Source organism: Pituophis catenifer, unplaced genomic scaffold (genome assembly GCF_029215685.1).
Source record: "Pituophis catenifer annectens isolate HBS135680 unplaced genomic scaffold, rPitCat1.0.hap2 SCAF_1, whole genome shotgun sequence".
Classification (NCBI taxonomy): domain Eukaryota; kingdom Metazoa; phylum Chordata; class Lepidosauria; order Squamata; family Colubridae; genus Pituophis; species Pituophis catenifer.
This window is the reverse complement of record NW_027256881.1, coordinates 40,670,912-40,687,707: the sequence shown is the minus strand read 5'-3', so window position 1 is coordinate 40,687,707 and position 16,796 is coordinate 40,670,912. Positions and strand designations below refer to the sequence as shown.

Here is a 16,796-nt window from a genome sequence, read left to right as displayed (position 1 = left end):
TCCTGACACTCCCTTACAATGAGTTCAACTAGGGAGGATAGCCACAACATGCCATGCAAAGCAAAAAAGAGTCTACAGCAGAGGTTCCCAATGTGGGGCCTATGCCCCACAGGGTGGGGCAACTTAATTTTTAATGGGGGCAATTTGGAACCTTGTTTAAATCAAGTTAATGGCCTTTTAGGCTTCTTCTGCGTGCGTATGAGTTCAATTTTTGAATAGTAAGAATTATATGTCACGGGGGGGGCGGGGGCATCAGGATTTTAGAGTGCTTAGGTTGAGCATGGCCAAAAAAAGGTTGGGAACCACTGGTCTATAGTAAGTTCTCTACTTACAACCACAATTGGGATCAGAATTTCTATTGTAATTTTGTGTGGCTATAACGTGAATCACCATGTGACTGGACACAATTTTAGGACTATTTTTACTGTGGTCATTAAATCGATCACCATGGTCATTACTCAAGTTGCATGGTTGTTAAGTGAATCACATGGTCATTAAGCAAATCCATCTTAAGTGAAGCCAGCTGTGAAGGTCACAAATTACCTCCTGTGACTGCAACATGCTGCAACCATCATAAATACAAGCCAGTTACCTTGGGTCTGAATTGCAATCCTGTGACTACAGGGGTGGGTGATCTTGAGGACGGGTTGTAAGTCTGAGGATGCTGTAATTTTGAACCATTGTTAAACATGTTGTTGTAATTGTAAATCAAGGACCATAATGGTAGGTTCTGTGATGGGATTCATAGTTAATTTAATCATTTTTTATTAAATAAACTAGAGCAAATTGGGTTCACACCAAAAAAGAAGAAATTTAAGAATCATGATTTACAAATATTAAAGATTCAGCTCACATAATACAAGAAGCCAAAGCTACATAATGAATGGTCTACCAAAATGAATTAATAAACATCCCATTGAAAAATAAATACAGGATGAATCAAACCAATGCATTTTATTTTGGGGGGGGGGGAGTGGATTTTTTTTGTGAGAAATAGATGCATTTGTATGACATATAGTCTGGAGAGAAGACTTTGCCAAAAGTTATGGCACTTCTTGAACTATTTCTACTTTAGTCCAATCTGAGACAATTGCAGAATATTATAAATATAATAAGGGGAAGGGGAAATAACATGATAAAATAACAATTTAAATATATATTCTGTGAACTTAAACTTGGGGACCACATAGCAATGGCAAAACTAACAGTATGTGTATACTTGTGTATGTGAGACACAAAAAGTCTCACTAATTTTAAGCAAAAATGATTCCCATATATACAATATATCATGTAACACAGTAAAGCATTTAGGCCCCCCTTTAGTAAATTTAATCATATATTGTTTGATTTTAAGGGGGCCTAAATGCTTATAAATATTGCAAATTAGCAGATGTATAAAAAAAGGGAAGTCAAGAACTTAATAGCTTTCTAAAAAGCTATTTTTTATTCCTTGCTTTTTTATTGTTTTAATTTGTTGACCTTGTTTGTGCATCTACATTTTCTTCTACTAACATATACACATACACACAGGCATATATTTATACACAAACACACAGAAGAAAATATACCAAGCAACAATACGTAGAAAATTAAGAATTAAGTGTGTTATATAAATATCATGGTAGCAAAATAACAATGTTTAGAGATTTGTACTATCATAATAAAAAGGAAACAGGAAAAAATAGATATATTCTATGTACAAAATTCTGTTGAACTCAGCTGTATGGCCATGACAGATACCAAGCAACTCAATACAGTAATGCATCTCCGTACTTTGGTTTTCTGTTAGGTGATAGGAAGGCAGTCCCATCTCTTAGAAATTGCTACATGTTACAATAATTTGCTAGTTATATTCCTTTGAAGGTTCCATGAAGCATCTTGTACATCAAGTCCTTTTTTTATTGATTGATTGATTCATTGCATTTTTGAACCGCCCATCTCCCTCAAAGAGTTACATTTTATATATTTATATATTAAGTGTTCTTGGATAGTTACTTCTACAAGCTACCATATTTGCATCGCAAAATTCAGATGACCACTGGATGGCAGCAAGTATGCCTTCTTTGTTGCCATCCAGTTGTCATCTGAATTTTTGAAATCTCAGTTCTGGTGGCATTTATTAATTTATAAATTTTTACATGGGCACCCAACTCAGACATTGATTCTAGGAGATGTACAATGAATCAAAAGCAGAGGATAAAACAATTCAGTTAAAATTCAATCAAACGTTAATAGATGACCAGGAACTGACATCCATGCCATACTCTGGACAGGGATTCCAATATTCACAGCCCCCTACCCCCAAACCCCATCCCCCCAGATTTTAACAGCTATTGGCAGGCAGTTCCCAGTTCCAGAATTTGGTATGCTATTTCATTTTCAATACATTTGTTTGTAATTTTGAGGTGCCAGCTTTCCTAGACTGAGAGCTTCCATGATCTTGAACGGCCTTCTGCAAAGAACTAACTGGTTCTTTGGCCTGGTGGCTCAGCAGACTAATAGCATTGTGATTAACACCAGCTTTCTGCAATTACTGTAAGTTCGAATCTCACCAGGCTGAAGGTTGACTCAGCCTTCCATCCTTTCTAAGGTAGGTAAAATGAGGACCCAGTTTGTGGGGGCAATAAGCTGACTTTGTATAAATATACAAAAGTATGAAGGCTATTGCTTAACACATTGTAAGCTGCCCTGAGTCTCCGGAGGAGGGCGGCATATAAATCAAATTTTTTTTTAAAAAAACTGTAGCAGCTGCTGTTCTGCAGGATTGTGCTGGCAAGGTAGAGGAGAAGGTGATGTCACATTGATATTACAGAAATCACTAGGGTTGTTTCCACGTGTTTAATTAGTTTCATGTTTCTGTGGATGATACATAGTCTAAACATGCAATGGAGGGGTGAGGGTTAGATCCATCTATTTATTTAGGTTGAGGGCTGGGGCTGCTTTTACTTCTCATCACTTTTGCCACTCATCTGCTTTTTGGAGCCAACGGCAGAGATGAGAGGCTGCTGCTGGCCCATATCGCCCTCTGAGTACCCATGGACTGGAGCCAAGCTTTAGTCTAATCCCAGATAAAGTCAAGAAGGAGAGGGGAGTGAGTTAGCAAGCAGCCATGGCTTCTGCCAGTCTTCCTTAACATTGTTGAAGTTTCCTCATCAAGTCTGGCCAGAGGGAGAAGATGGCTGAGCAACTGGGTAGGAAGAAGAAAGAAAAACAATTGAGACTGGGGCACAGGTGAGATCCTCAAGCCTATTCTTTTCAAAATCCACTCTTCCACAAGGCCTTTAATCTCCCCTTGTAATTCTCTTGTAAAGTAAATATTTATATAGCTGGAGTTGTGCATGTTCTTCCCATGTTTCCTCCCTTCCTCCCTTTACACCATGGTTTTCCCTGCTTGAAAAATTCATACTGCAGCGTAAAGTATTTTGCAGCTACTTGCAAAGTAGCGAAGTTCACAATGCTGAACAAACACTAATAGTGGTGATAGTGGTCCTTTTTTTTAAGAAAAGAAAAAAGAAAGACAAATTTTAAGAAAAGACAGGTGTATAAAACAGAAATCCCAATAAAATATATCTAGGTTTGATTTTTTACTAAAAGCTTATGTGAAATTTGATATTCCATTAGGTATATGTGCTGGCAAATTCAGCTTTTTTCTTTACTTCCCCAAATTCTAAAGTCATAATTGAATCTATTGCTTTAAGACAGTAGTTGAGTCAATTATATATCAAATAGATAATTGAATATAGTGCTTTAATCCCTTAATGTTTGGGGAGGAATTCTGCTGTGAATACAGGAGGCATTTTAAATTCTATGGAATTATTATTGTGTACTGTATTGTATTGTATTGTATTACTGTACTGTAACCAATGGTTAACTGGTTTAATAGGAAGAACGAGTGACTATTTTTAAACTTCTGACAAAATGCTCAGGTTTGTACTATGAGAAAGGCTGGGGGTTTTTTTGTTTTTGTTTTTTTAGTTACATGTGATCTGTCTTTAGTTTAATGCATAGCTATTCAAAGTAATCAGCTCTCAGGGGTGGAGAAACACCCATTCTTCTTATGTAACAGTAGTACTGCACTTTATGCCACTTCCAGTTAGTGCAAGTGTCAGGTCTCAGAAGCAAGAGGCATTGGGAGGGATATGTTGCTTGGAGCTTCATATCTCCATCCCTCTGCTGCAGCCAGGTCACAGAGATACCACCTTCCACCAAAGGCAGGCTGATAAGTCTGTCAGAACGTGTCTGAGTTGAAAGATAAAAGGGGTTGGGTTGTTAAATGCTGGATGTTTCCTACTTTGTGGGCTGCTGTCTTCTCAGTGTTTAAATTCTTTACATCTCCAGTGTGGCTTTCAGAAACAAAGCTTAAAACAACTAACAGGTTTTTGTTGGTATAACAGAGCTGAACTTTGATTGAAATCACCCTGGGGTTTAGCCACATTCTCCTCTATTTGGAGTCTAGGAATTGAACAACTGACATATTAATGGCAAGTAGACTTCTGAAGTTGAGTATAATACTGCTAACTTTGATTACATACAAAGGTCACAAGAAGGGTTTTCAGGCAAAAGGATATAGAATGACAGGCAGAACAGCTCTTGGTTTATGTATTTATTAGAATCGCCTGTACTTTCTATATAATTCTTAGAGTTGTTGCTTAGGCCACTATGATATGATGCTCCTTTTATCTATGGTACACAAAGCTATTTTTGTTGGGAAGTTGTTTTTGCATTGTTCAAAAGAAAAACAGCTGCCTTCTCACAAGTACACATGTTTTCTGTTGGTAGGATAAAAGATTTTTCCAACTGCAGTAAGACAATTGCCACCATAATTTTTATAGCAGTTCTCTTTCATATAAAGGATTAGCGAGGTTAGGATATCACCTAGAAAAAAGATCACTCCATGATAAATAATGAGTGCTTTATGGATTGAAGGATGGGGCTTCACACATACAGGCATATGCCCATCATGCTATTCTCTGTTGGGGAAGGCCATGTCATTAAATAAATTAAAGACATGGGATTAAAAATACACCAGGAGTTTTCATAAAGAGCTTCCAGCAGTGGCAGCTATTCTATGAAATACCTTTATCAGACAAATGTGCCAGATGTCTTCATTGCATTCATTAGACTCTAAATAAAACTCTGGTTTTTGTGGTAGCTTTTAGTTGTCTTGTCACTTTTTCTTAAGTAGGACCTCTTAAGCAGTACCATTTGTACTGTATTTTTAAAATTATAATGAGGACTCAGTAAGGGTCCTCATTATAAATAGATAAAAATGCCAAATCCAAACTAAACATCTGGCTGACTATGCTGCCAACCATAATAGTAATAATTTCCTCCCAATGGAGCACTACCTTGATGTGATTGTGGGGTGTTCAAATTCTGACAAAGATGAGAGTTATACCAGAGAACCAACAAAACTGGACAGGTCCCATCAGAGGAACTGGACAGAGTGTCTCTCCCATAAACAATATGGTGAAACATAACTTACAAAAACCTATATCAGTGCAGTTGTCACCCAGGTTAACAAAGTCTGCATCAGAGGTTGGAATTTTTGGATATCTAGTGGCAAGTGGGCTACAGGACTCTGGCTGAATAACCAGGGCCAACTGCTGTGGAATTAAAGTACTGGAAGAAAAGTTAATTACTAATTAATTACTAGTTAATTACTAATCACAAATGTACAAAGATTGAAAACAAAGGAATAATGATTTGCTATTATAAAACAAGTCCAATGTGAAGAGGATGTCTGAAAAGAATGCAACAGTTCTGGAAAGAACAACATCCAGAATCAGAAATAACAAAAACTAGCCAGGGGTGAGCTGCTGGGGGTTCGCAGGGGTTCAGGAAAACCTCTAGCTAAGATTCTGTGCAGTTCAGAGAACCCCCAAATCCCACTCCTGGATGGCCCCACCCCACCTACCCACCCCTCCCAGGAGTCCCCACGCAGCTGATTTTGGATGTAGGTAAGTGCAGGATACGCACAGAGGCTCAGGGAGGGTGAAAACGGGCCTACCGGAAGTTCAGAAAGGCCAGAAATGGACCCATTTCCGGCCTCCAGAGGGCCTCTGGAGCCTGGGGAGGCCTTTTTTTCCCTGATGGAGGCTCAAGGAAAGCCTCCGGAACCCGGGGAGGGCAAAAATACCCTCCCCCCGCTATGGTGCAGGTACCGACTAGGCCACGCCCACTATGGCCATGCCCACCCAGCAACTGGGCATAGAACCCCTTCCTAAAATTTTTGAAGCCCACCCCTGAAACTAGCAGATCAGTATTGATTTATAATACAAAATAAAATATTTACAACTGATTACATACCTTTTATTTGAACAGCTTGTGAAAGTGTCGTGACATTTTTTTCAAAAGTCGAGGTATAACACATTTGCTCAGAAACATTGGGGATTCCTGGGCTAGGAAGCCTTTTATGTTTCATACCAGTTTTGTTTCTCAGTATTGGGCAGGAGCCCATGTGTATGGCTTTTGTGTCTCTATTTAAAAGGACCCATATTATTTTTTCTTACAGCTTTATATTGAGCTAGGGCTATTTCCCAAACTACTAGCAAGTACAGTAAATTATCAAGTACTGTTGCTCTTAATTTTGTACATTGTGAGGTATATCTTTAATATATACAGTTTATTTTAGGAAATTTCAATTCTTTTTCAGATTTTTTTTTAAAAATTGTGAGGTTTTTTTTAAAATTTTCATAACACCTTGTTTGTTTGTTTTTTGTTTGTTTGTTTGTTTGTTTGTTTTAAGACTAGTTTTCTAGATCTGGGAGTTTCTGACCCTGAATGTCTTTGCATGGTACAAATGTACCATGTCAGGGTGACTTTATTAATAGAGGTGATTTGAAGTCATCATCATTAGTCACCATAAGGTATTTTCTATTAATTAACCAATTAACCACATGGTCTTCTGGAAGAATTCATCCTTCTCAAACCCCACTCTAAACCCTAATGTTCAAGTAAGTATGTTATATAAAGGTAAAAGTAATGGCCTCCCCGTCCAGTCATTTTCTGACTGTAGTGGGTAGAGCTCATGTCTATTTCTTAGCTGAGGGGATGTCCAAGGATGTTTAAGTGATCATGTGGCTGGCATGACTATACTTTCAGGCACACAGAATGCTGTTACTTTCTCACCAAAGTGGTACCTATTTATCTACACACATTTGCATGCTTTTGAACTGCTAGGTTGGCAGGACTTGGGGGAAGAATGGGAGCTCACCCCATCACATGGTGCTTGGATCTCAAATTGCCAACCTTCCAGTTGACAAGCCTAGCTTAACCGCTAGGCCACCATGCCCCCTAAATATATTATATAACTCACCTTCAACAGAACTGTCCTCGTCTTCTCTTTCCGGTGTTTTATTTTTTATTACACTATGTAGTTTTTTATTACCTGCCACTCCTTTTTCTAATCTGTATATAGATCATAACAGAAACATTTCCCTTTGCCTTATAGCACAGGGAAGGAGAAGTAGAAGTCTTCCAAAGTTATGGTCTTTTTACTGGTCTTGCAGTTCAACAGGATTCATTAAAAAGAAATGTTAAAGACAAATGTTGCAGTCACTTTATCTAAGTTCTGTCAGATTCAAAGAACACTGTTTTACCTAGCATGTGCTTAAATGCTAAATGAATAATACCAGAGGTGGGTTTCAGCAGGTTCTGACCAGTTCTGGAGAACCGGTAGTGGAAATTTTGAGTAGTTCGGAGAACCGGCAAATACCACCTCTGACTGGCCCCGCCTTCATCTATTCTCTGCCTCTCGAGTCCCAGCTGATCGGGAGGAAATGGGGATTTTGCAGTAACCTTCCCTTGGATTGGGGAGGGAAGGGAGATTTTACAGTATCCTTCCCCTGGAGTGGGATGGTAATGGAGACTTTACAGTATCCTTCCCCTGCCACGCCCACCAAGCCATGCCACACCCACCAAGCCATGCCACACCCACCAAGCCACACCCACAGAACTGGTAGTGAAAAATTTTGAAACCCACCACTGAATAATACATGTGATATTCAATAGCAGAATTTAGGGGCATACATAGGATAATGTTGAAATACTTCTGCCTAGTAGTTTGAGTCTCAGTTATGACATATGGATTACATCCAACGTTTTATTGAGAGGGCTTTGGTCTACCACTTTTCCCTTCTTTTTCTTGAAGTATTTGTCTCTCCTCTAGATTTGTTCTACAGCAGTTGTTCTTTAAACCAGGAGTAATTTGGGCGTAGCCCGAGTATAATGGAACAATTTGTGAGTCAAGGATCAAGTTTGGAAGTGTTGTTGCTGAGACGCCTGTGTAAAACAATAGAGTTAGTTATTTTGTTGGGGTAATGACATTATTTCAGACTGGAAAAAGGGATAGCTGGTCCCTTTAGTTTAAAAATGACTTCTAGAAGGCCTCTCCTCTCTGGATCAATTTATGTGGGGTGCTCAGAAGGTTGCAAAAGGGATGAAGAATATTTTTCATGGTAGAACCTTCTATTGGTAGAATGTCACATTTAGACTTTATCTTGTGCATTTTATCACAATAGCACAATTTCCTCATATATGCTTTTCTATTGACACCAAAATAGTAACATAGTAAAGCCCCATATATTTACAGAAAAATACTTTCAATTTTTGTAATTTTATTTGTAATTTTATTATTCTTAATAATTGGCTTGAAACTACCTAGGCAGTTCAGTGACAATAGTTCTCATAATCCCTATTCCTGACTGGAAACTCTAGAAGTTATAATCTCAACACTTTGGAGAGTCTAAATGATACTGCATGGTTTAAACAATAATATCATTGTTTGAAATTGGGTAGTTGATCATCACTTTTTCAAAACCTGGCAACTTATGCAACTGAGAAAACCAGTTTTAGAGAAGAATTTGCTGACACCCCCCCCCCCGCTTTTAAGAATCTAAGAATCTAAAGTAAAACTAGAGGTTTTATTTTCCTCACTCACTTCTCCAGTTATATTTATGAGCCTCACATATTTTTATAGCTCCCGACATAGTTTAATTGTCTATTACTATTAGACAATAGACAATACTATTAGCATTGTATCTTGACAAACCAGAAAATAGGCTAGGCAGGGCTTTTCATGCTGCTAATAACACAGCACCATTGGATCTTGTTTTCTACCAACTGAATGCTAAGGAAACTCTGATTAACTAATTTTTCTACCCATCATGCAGCCATCAGTATATGGATTATTAATTTGACAATTCCATGCAGCAAAATGAGGGAAAAGCCGAGAACAGGCATGCCTGGAATGTCTATCTGGCATGAACTGTGTGCTTATCTTCCTCTTACAGACATTGGTAATGCCTGTACTTCAGATGGATTATGCTGTACATATCCACAGCTAAATTGAAATAATGTTTTTTGCATTTTTGAGATTTGTTTAGTTCTCATATCCTACACCCAGAAAAGAGGACCATATTGCTGAATTTTATAAAATATTATCTACCATTTTTTGTGGGAGATGTATGTCACCTCCCATGATACTGTAGAATAGGGATGTCAAACTCAAGTCCCATGGGCCACAGCCAGCCCAGGATATGGTTGGATCCAGCCCATGCGGCCGTCCTGGAAACTGTAAGGGGCCGCCCTGCATCGCTTCAACCAAGCCCGTGCCATCCTGCAGGATGAGCCTCCCGCCCACTGCCCCTCCCATTGGAGACCCTGGATTCCCTCCCCAACCCTGCCCGCCCTGCCCCCACAGGCACCACCCACGCGAGCGATGTAAAGCTGGCTACACCCCCAGGCCAAGCCCAGTCAGCCGCAACCATTTTGGCCATGCGCCTCCTCCCCACTCAGCCCCTGGAGGACAATCACAATGATGATCCGGTCCTCAATGAAATTGAGTTTGACACCCCTGCTGTAAAACAAAGCTTCTAACCATGGCAACTTTAATATCTGGGATTTCAACTCCCAGAATATTCCTCAGTTGCCAAGGTTGAGAAACTCTCTTGTGGGGGATGCAAAAGTACTAAGATATTGCTTCTGCTAAAAAATAGTTCTGGGTTGACAAGCAATCTAATAAAGAAAAGTGAGTTACTGCCATTCTGAGGCATACTTGAATGATGAGCCTAAAACAGCTGGACAACTATGACAATTTTCTACACCAAAAAAACTGTTGAAAAATTTCTTTCACTGAGAAATTTCATGAAAACTTCCAAATTCATTGTTCTTGTATATAATACACTAATACTTTGCAAGTACGGTTGTGCCTAGATCTACCCTTTGGGAAATGTAGTCCCAAGAGATCATGAAAACATCATATCTGAACAGGAATGTTTTATCTTTATTATCTAATCTGAAGAATTCTGAAGAACGTAGTGCTTATATGTTGCTTTGCAACTATTAAATTAACCTAAATTAAAGTATTTTACTGAAATGAATTTTACATATTTTCTTATGGCTAGCTCAGTAGAAAACAACTTATTTTCTGAAAAGTTTTATTCCTATTTAACAAGTCAGGCAAAAATTAATATATTAAAGTCTTTGTTAAGAGAAATTCTAATTTTGAATGTGGTTTGAATCAATATTATAGTTGATGAATGGCTTCCAAACTGAAATAGAATTCTGTACCAGACTTATAGTACTTTTTAAATACAATTGAAATCAGTGACATAGATGCATATTTCCACAGTTCAATTTGCTATTCTTTTAAAGAAGAAATTATGTGATTTGCAATAAAAGCATAAGGTATTCTGACTGCTATTATCATACACAGAGACAATGCCTACAATTCTTGTAGGAATTGTAATATTCATTAATGATGAACAGAAAAACAGCTGGTAGAAGAGAGAATTTAGAAGATGATTTTATCTACCTAAATACCAATACAGTTGGGATTAAATTTTCTGAATGGTTTTTTCCCTAAGAGTTGCTACATTTTGATAGCTAAGATTTGTATATTCTTTCTAAAGACTTTATGAAGAACTCAGTTTTGGCTCCTATTTATAAAAATATATTTGTTCATCTAACAAAATGATCCATTTATTTCTAACAAGAATCTTGTGCGGCTTACCTGAAGATGGAGCTTCTGAGTAACATCTAGATCAGGGGTGTCAAACTCAATTTTATTGAGGGCTGCATCAGGGTTGTGTTTGATCTCGGGGCTGGGTGGGCGTGGCCAGGGTGAGTGTGGCCAGCATGACATCACTTGTGTTGGGGGGCGTCTGTGGTGGCCTGACCTCTCTGACAGAGAGAATGAGCTCCCGAGTTCTGTTTTCGGCTGCAACGGCCTCCTGCAAACTTCTGCCAGTGAAAACGGAGCTCAAGAGGGCCGCTTGATGTCACTCATGTCGGGGATTCCTGTGGTGGCCCGAGCACTCTGCCAGCAAAACGGAGTTGAGGAGGGCTGTGTGTGGCCCTCCTGAGCTCTGTTTTTGCTGACACAGGATTGCAGGAGGCCATCGCAGTCGAAAGTGGAGCTTGGGAGGGCCCTGCACGGCCCTACCAAGTTCCGTTTTTGCTGGCAGAGGCACTGTGGGTGGGTCCTTCGCTATTTCCAGGGCAGCCCCATGGACCAGATCTAAGCACCCTGAGGGCTGGCCTTGAGTTTAATACTCCGATCTAGATTTTATGCATTTAAATGCAAAGAATGAACCATTTTTTGTTTCATCCCAACAATTCTTGAATTGTTGCCCTGTAACTGTCACCTGAAAGCAAATCATAAAATGGTGTAGGACTTTGTTTGAAAATCTATAGTCTCCTTTGAAAATCCATAGTCTCCTTCCACATTTCATCAGATTGCAACTAGAAGCAGAGTCCATTATTTCAGCTCCAGCACTCGTTTTTCTTCTCTGTTTCTTCTTTATTTACTTCCTTTCTTGATGAAGTGTTGAGAACATGAAACTTTATATGGTATTATGATTTTTTTAAAGTGAGACAAATCTTAAAAATATATGCCTTAAATAGGAGCTTTGGGTATAAAATAATTAAATCACAAGGGCAAAATATTTCAACATTTCAATGTGTTATTGGCTTTTTGTGGTGTTGTATTGAATCACAGTTTAACTGTAGGAAATTTAGGGAACAACTTCATAGATTCATAACTATAATACTATAATTAATAGTACTATGTTAAGTAGTCACTGTTTACTTTCCCTTTACATTGTGACATGCATAGGGGTATGTGTGTGATATTGGCCCACTTGTTTTCATGATCAGCAAAGTAATATCTCTGTTCCTTGGCAGGGCGAAAAATTGAAAAAAAAATGCTCTCAGTGAGGTTGTGTTATTTGATGTAATGGGAGAACATAACAGACTTTCCCCTTTTCTGGATTTTACATCAGTTCTTATATTGTGTCTTAATCTGAAATAAGAGCACTCTGCATTCTTTAAAACCAGTGAGACTTTTGTGATAGTGGGAGGTCATATAACAGATTGGTTTTCTAGGCCCTCTACAGTGACAGTGAACTCACAAGGGCTTGATCTCATGGGATTGTCAGAAAGGAAGAGAGTTTGTTCTGTTCTATACGGCTACATGATGGGATCTCCGAAGGGACAACATGTACGCCAGGCATCCTGACTCTTTGGGAAAGCTTTGACTTTTGATCTCAATGGATAATGAAAAGGATGGGGAGGAGAGGAACTTAATTTAGATCCAACTACAACTTGCAATGCCAGCTATAAGCAGTGCAGTTTCTCTTTCTTCTTCATCCAAGCTTTTTGAGTTACGGTAATCATATTTTTAGTTACTTTTGCTGGTTTTTTATTGTTTATAATTTATTTATTTTATTGTCAGCTACCATCTGCGCCCCATTGGTAAAATGGGTAAAATGGAGAGATATCCACTGAAACTACTCTTTCTTAAACAGAGCTTTTTAATATTTTATTGGTTTTCCACCTTTATTATTTTTTATAAACAATTCAAGGTGACAAACATGCATAATACTCCTTCCATCTCCTATTTTTCCCAACAACAACAACACTATGAAGTGGATTGGTCTGAGAGAAGAGCGACTGGTCTAAGATCACCTAGCATACTATAACTCAGTCTTTTGCTTTCTGGACTGGAATCTTAAGTACTAGACCAAACTAGCTTTCTTAAAAGAACAAGGAGTAAGTCTGGATGCAAAGTGCAAAACATGATTCAGAGAGTATGGATGCATATGGAATGCTGGTCAGGAACACCTTAAAGTGATTTCATATTGACAATGGGTAAGGAAGGAAAAACCAATATAATTATCTGTCCTCTTTCAACTGCAAGTGTGTGTGTGTGTTTTCATTTTAATAGCTCTTCGTTTATCAGACTGGAAGCAGAGTAGAACTGGATTAACAATGAGGATTAATATAGCTCTTTTAAAACTGCATAATATTGAATATGGGTTCTTTCAAAGAATTGGTTTGGAATTGAAGTGAGCAATGGGGTTAGTGAGGAATGGGGTTAAAGTGAAAGTAGGGCTGTACGAAATTCAGGTCCTTTTCCCCAGAAGTGAGTAATATACATTGTCATTTGTATCATTAAATGTAATAATAGGAAAGTGGTGCAATGTGCGTCACAATGTAAGGTCTATACTTGTTTTCATCCCAATGTCTCATGAAAGAATGTACCAGTAACAAGTAGGGTTTGCATCACAATGTCATAGAGCATGTTTGCATGCCTCCTTGAATACTATATTGTTAAAAATATGTGTATCTTACATCACCCTAGTAACTATGAAATAAATCTATTTAGAATAGAATGGCATGCATATATGTGTCCAGAAGTAAAAATCACATCAATCAATATAACTTCTACTTATTAAAAACATTTCCATATTAGGCTTCTGCCCCATTTTTAAAGCAGCTACAGTCCTCAGGGTTCACGATAACATCACCATGTTCAAGACCTGGGCGCATTGATTCCTATCTTAGCATTGGTGCATTTGAAACTATAGTAAAGCTAGTCATATTAAATTTATAGGATATTTCCTCATTTTCAAGGTCTCTTGTTTTACTCCAGCTTGTTGTTGTTGTTGTTGTTATTGTTGTTGCTGTTTATCTAAACAGATTCACTGAACAAAAAATAGAGACTAAGGGGTACATATTCTTTTTAAAGTAAAATCTTTTGTGCAACAATGAGGCAAGGGAAATTTAAACTGATATGCTTGCTCCTTGTTCCTGATAATGTGATGTCAACAAAAGTTAAGATGATTGTGAATCATCTTCAGATTGCTTTTGAGGGAATGTAGAAGTAGAAATGTTGATGGCATCAAGATATGTAGGACCGTAGGCAAAGTTTTTTGCACATCTTGTTATTTCTACCAGTATCAAAGACACATTTTCCTTTCAAAATCACCCTGGAAATATTGCCTGCTTCGTGCTATGAAGTCTAGTAGATGGAAGACATATATTGCATATATGTCATATCTACAATATACATCAGCCCACAGCAGCCTGCTAGCACCAGACCTCATCGTGGCCTTTTTAAGACTCTAAAGCGGGGGTATCAAACTCGATTTCATTGAGGGCCACACAGTGGTGTAATGTAAAATTTGTTACTACTGGTTCTGTGGGCGTGGCTTGGTGGTGGGGTAATATGACTGAGTGGGCATGGCCAACTTTTTTTTTTTTTACTTTTAAAACCATTTTTTCGGCCGAAGACGTTGTAGAAAAAATGCTTTTGAAAATAAAATAAAAAGCCTCTGATGATCGTGCGGCTCAGCAGGGCATGTGGGTGGCGAAGGATTTTTGCTACCGGTTCTCTGAACCACCCGCCGCCATTGCTACCGGATCGGGTGATCCGGTCCGAACTGGGAGAATTTCACCTCTGGGGCCACATCAGGGTTATGTTTGACCTCGGGGGGCTGGGTGTGTGTGGCCAGGGTGGGTGTGGCCAGCATGACATCATTCAGGCCTGTGGTGGCCCAAGCTCTCTGACAGCGAAAATTGGCTCCCGAGCTCCGTTTCAGTTGCAACGGCCTCCTACAACCTTCTGCCAGTGAAAACAGAGCCCTCGCAAGTTCCATTTTTGCTGGCAGAGGCACCACAGGCCAGTCCTTCGCTGTTTCCATGACGGCCCCGCAGACCAGATCTAAGCAACCTGTGGGCCAGATTCGGCCCCCAGGCCTTGAGTTTGACACGCCTGCTCTAAAGTCAAAGATGTTTCTCTAGAATTTCTGAGATTTTCTTCTTGTAAGAGAAATAAATAACTGCTGCATTAGACTTGAACTGCATATATCTCACTGGTTTTATGTTTAATGTAACCTTTCTGTTCAAGAGCCACATTTTCTGCCTTCATTCTCATATGCGAGTCTTTCATATTCCTTAATGTATGTGGTGTATTATAGATGCAAATTTTGTGTACAACCTAGGGACACAACACCTATACTAATAGTTTATGCAAAACATTAAGGCTGAAGGACTTCTTACAACAAGTTGAAAAGGCATTTTAGTTAGTAAAAAAAATAGAGTGAAGCTCTTCCTAGTTGGCAAGTTATGTGTACATGTACAGAGTATGATGTTTTGGCAATACATTTGCACACTAGCAGTCAGTAATATTCTACTGTACAATATTTATTGTACTGCCAAGTTTGAAAAACCACAGAAAGTTTATTTTGCCCAGCATCCCCACTCACCAAGTAGTCAATTATATATATCTCAGGGAAACCTATAAGCAAACTCAATTACCTTTAAGTTTGGATTTAAAAACTAAATCTATAGATCCATTCTTAAGTAACATTTATTGATGGATATTTATTGTAAGAATAAACAAAGAAACAAACTGACTTTTCTAGGAAAAACTTGGACTGATGCAGCATTCTGAATTTTTTTTCTTTTTTAACTTTGCATTTTAAGATGCTATGTAACAGATAATATGCTAATAAGTTCTAGTAAACTACCTAGAGTTGAATGACACTTGAATATTTACGAAGATGCATCTTTATAATATAGAAATATGAATATGCATAAATCCCATATATTAAATCCCACTGCTTTCAAACCTAATTAGGGCCAATATAATACAGCTGGTGATATTACTCAAAACATTTTAGTTGGAAGTATACCACATATATTAAACATAATTGCAAATAAAACAAATGGTACATTTCTCTCTGTGCATGGGGGATGGGGTGTTACTTACAGTATATTCTAGGTTTTTTCAATGTCAGCAAGTTGCATGTATGGGATTGTGGCTATGTTACTGGCTATGTTCATATAACACTGCAAGCTGAATCTCACCTAAATGTGCTTTGTTGTTTGGGATGAATCCACTAAATTTGCTTAGTTTCCTCAAAGTTGCTATATCTAAGTTTTTCGCCTTGGACAATTTCCAATGAAGTTGAGGAAATTATTAAAAATCCAAAGGTAGTCTTCCCCATTTATATAATAAGGCATCCTAAGTCCAATCAAATAGGTCCTTTGCAGAGAAGACATCTAGACTTTGGAATATTTTCCACAAAGAGGCTGCCCAAACTGTTGTGAACTTCTCATAAACTGAGAAATTATGTTCTGCTATTTTTAATTAGGTGTATTAACTCTGACATTTTGCATGCTTTTTCTTATATGCCATTCCAAAATTTTATGATTTTTTGATTCATTCTTTGTATGAACAAGTTGTTTTGATCAACGATCATCTTTAAATACAAGATTAAATCAATTCATGAACTAATTATTCATCTTCCCTTGAGCAAAATTGGTTAGAATTTGTAGTCTTCTAACTGGGGCCTATAATTTACAATCCAGAGTTACTCCCAGTATTTATTTTAGCCACTAACGAAAAGGCAATTTTTGTTGTCTTGATACTGGCATCATAGGGTTTGTATTTTACTACTCATCAAAAATAAAGCCTATCTCACAGAGAGTTTTGTTTTCTCATAAGT

At 38.2% G+C, this 16,796-nt stretch overlaps 1 protein-coding gene across 2 annotated transcripts in view; it reads left to right on the top strand.

Annotated features, from left to right (window-relative positions):
* EPAS1 (endothelial PAS domain protein 1) overlaps positions 1-16,796 on the top strand; it is a 111,986-nt gene that overhangs the window by 20,518 nt on the left and 74,672 nt on the right. The window contains exon 1 of one of the 2 annotated variants that reach the window (XM_070932356.1): positions 2,975-3,231. The exons of the other annotated variant lie outside the window; for it this stretch is intronic. Within the exon in view, the coding sequence (XP_070788457.1) occupies positions 3,176-3,231 (56 nt within the window). The 5' untranslated portion in view covers positions 2,975-3,175. Of the gene's footprint in view, positions 1-2,974; positions 3,232-16,796 lie in introns of those variants that run through there. 2 annotated transcript variants of the gene reach the window in all.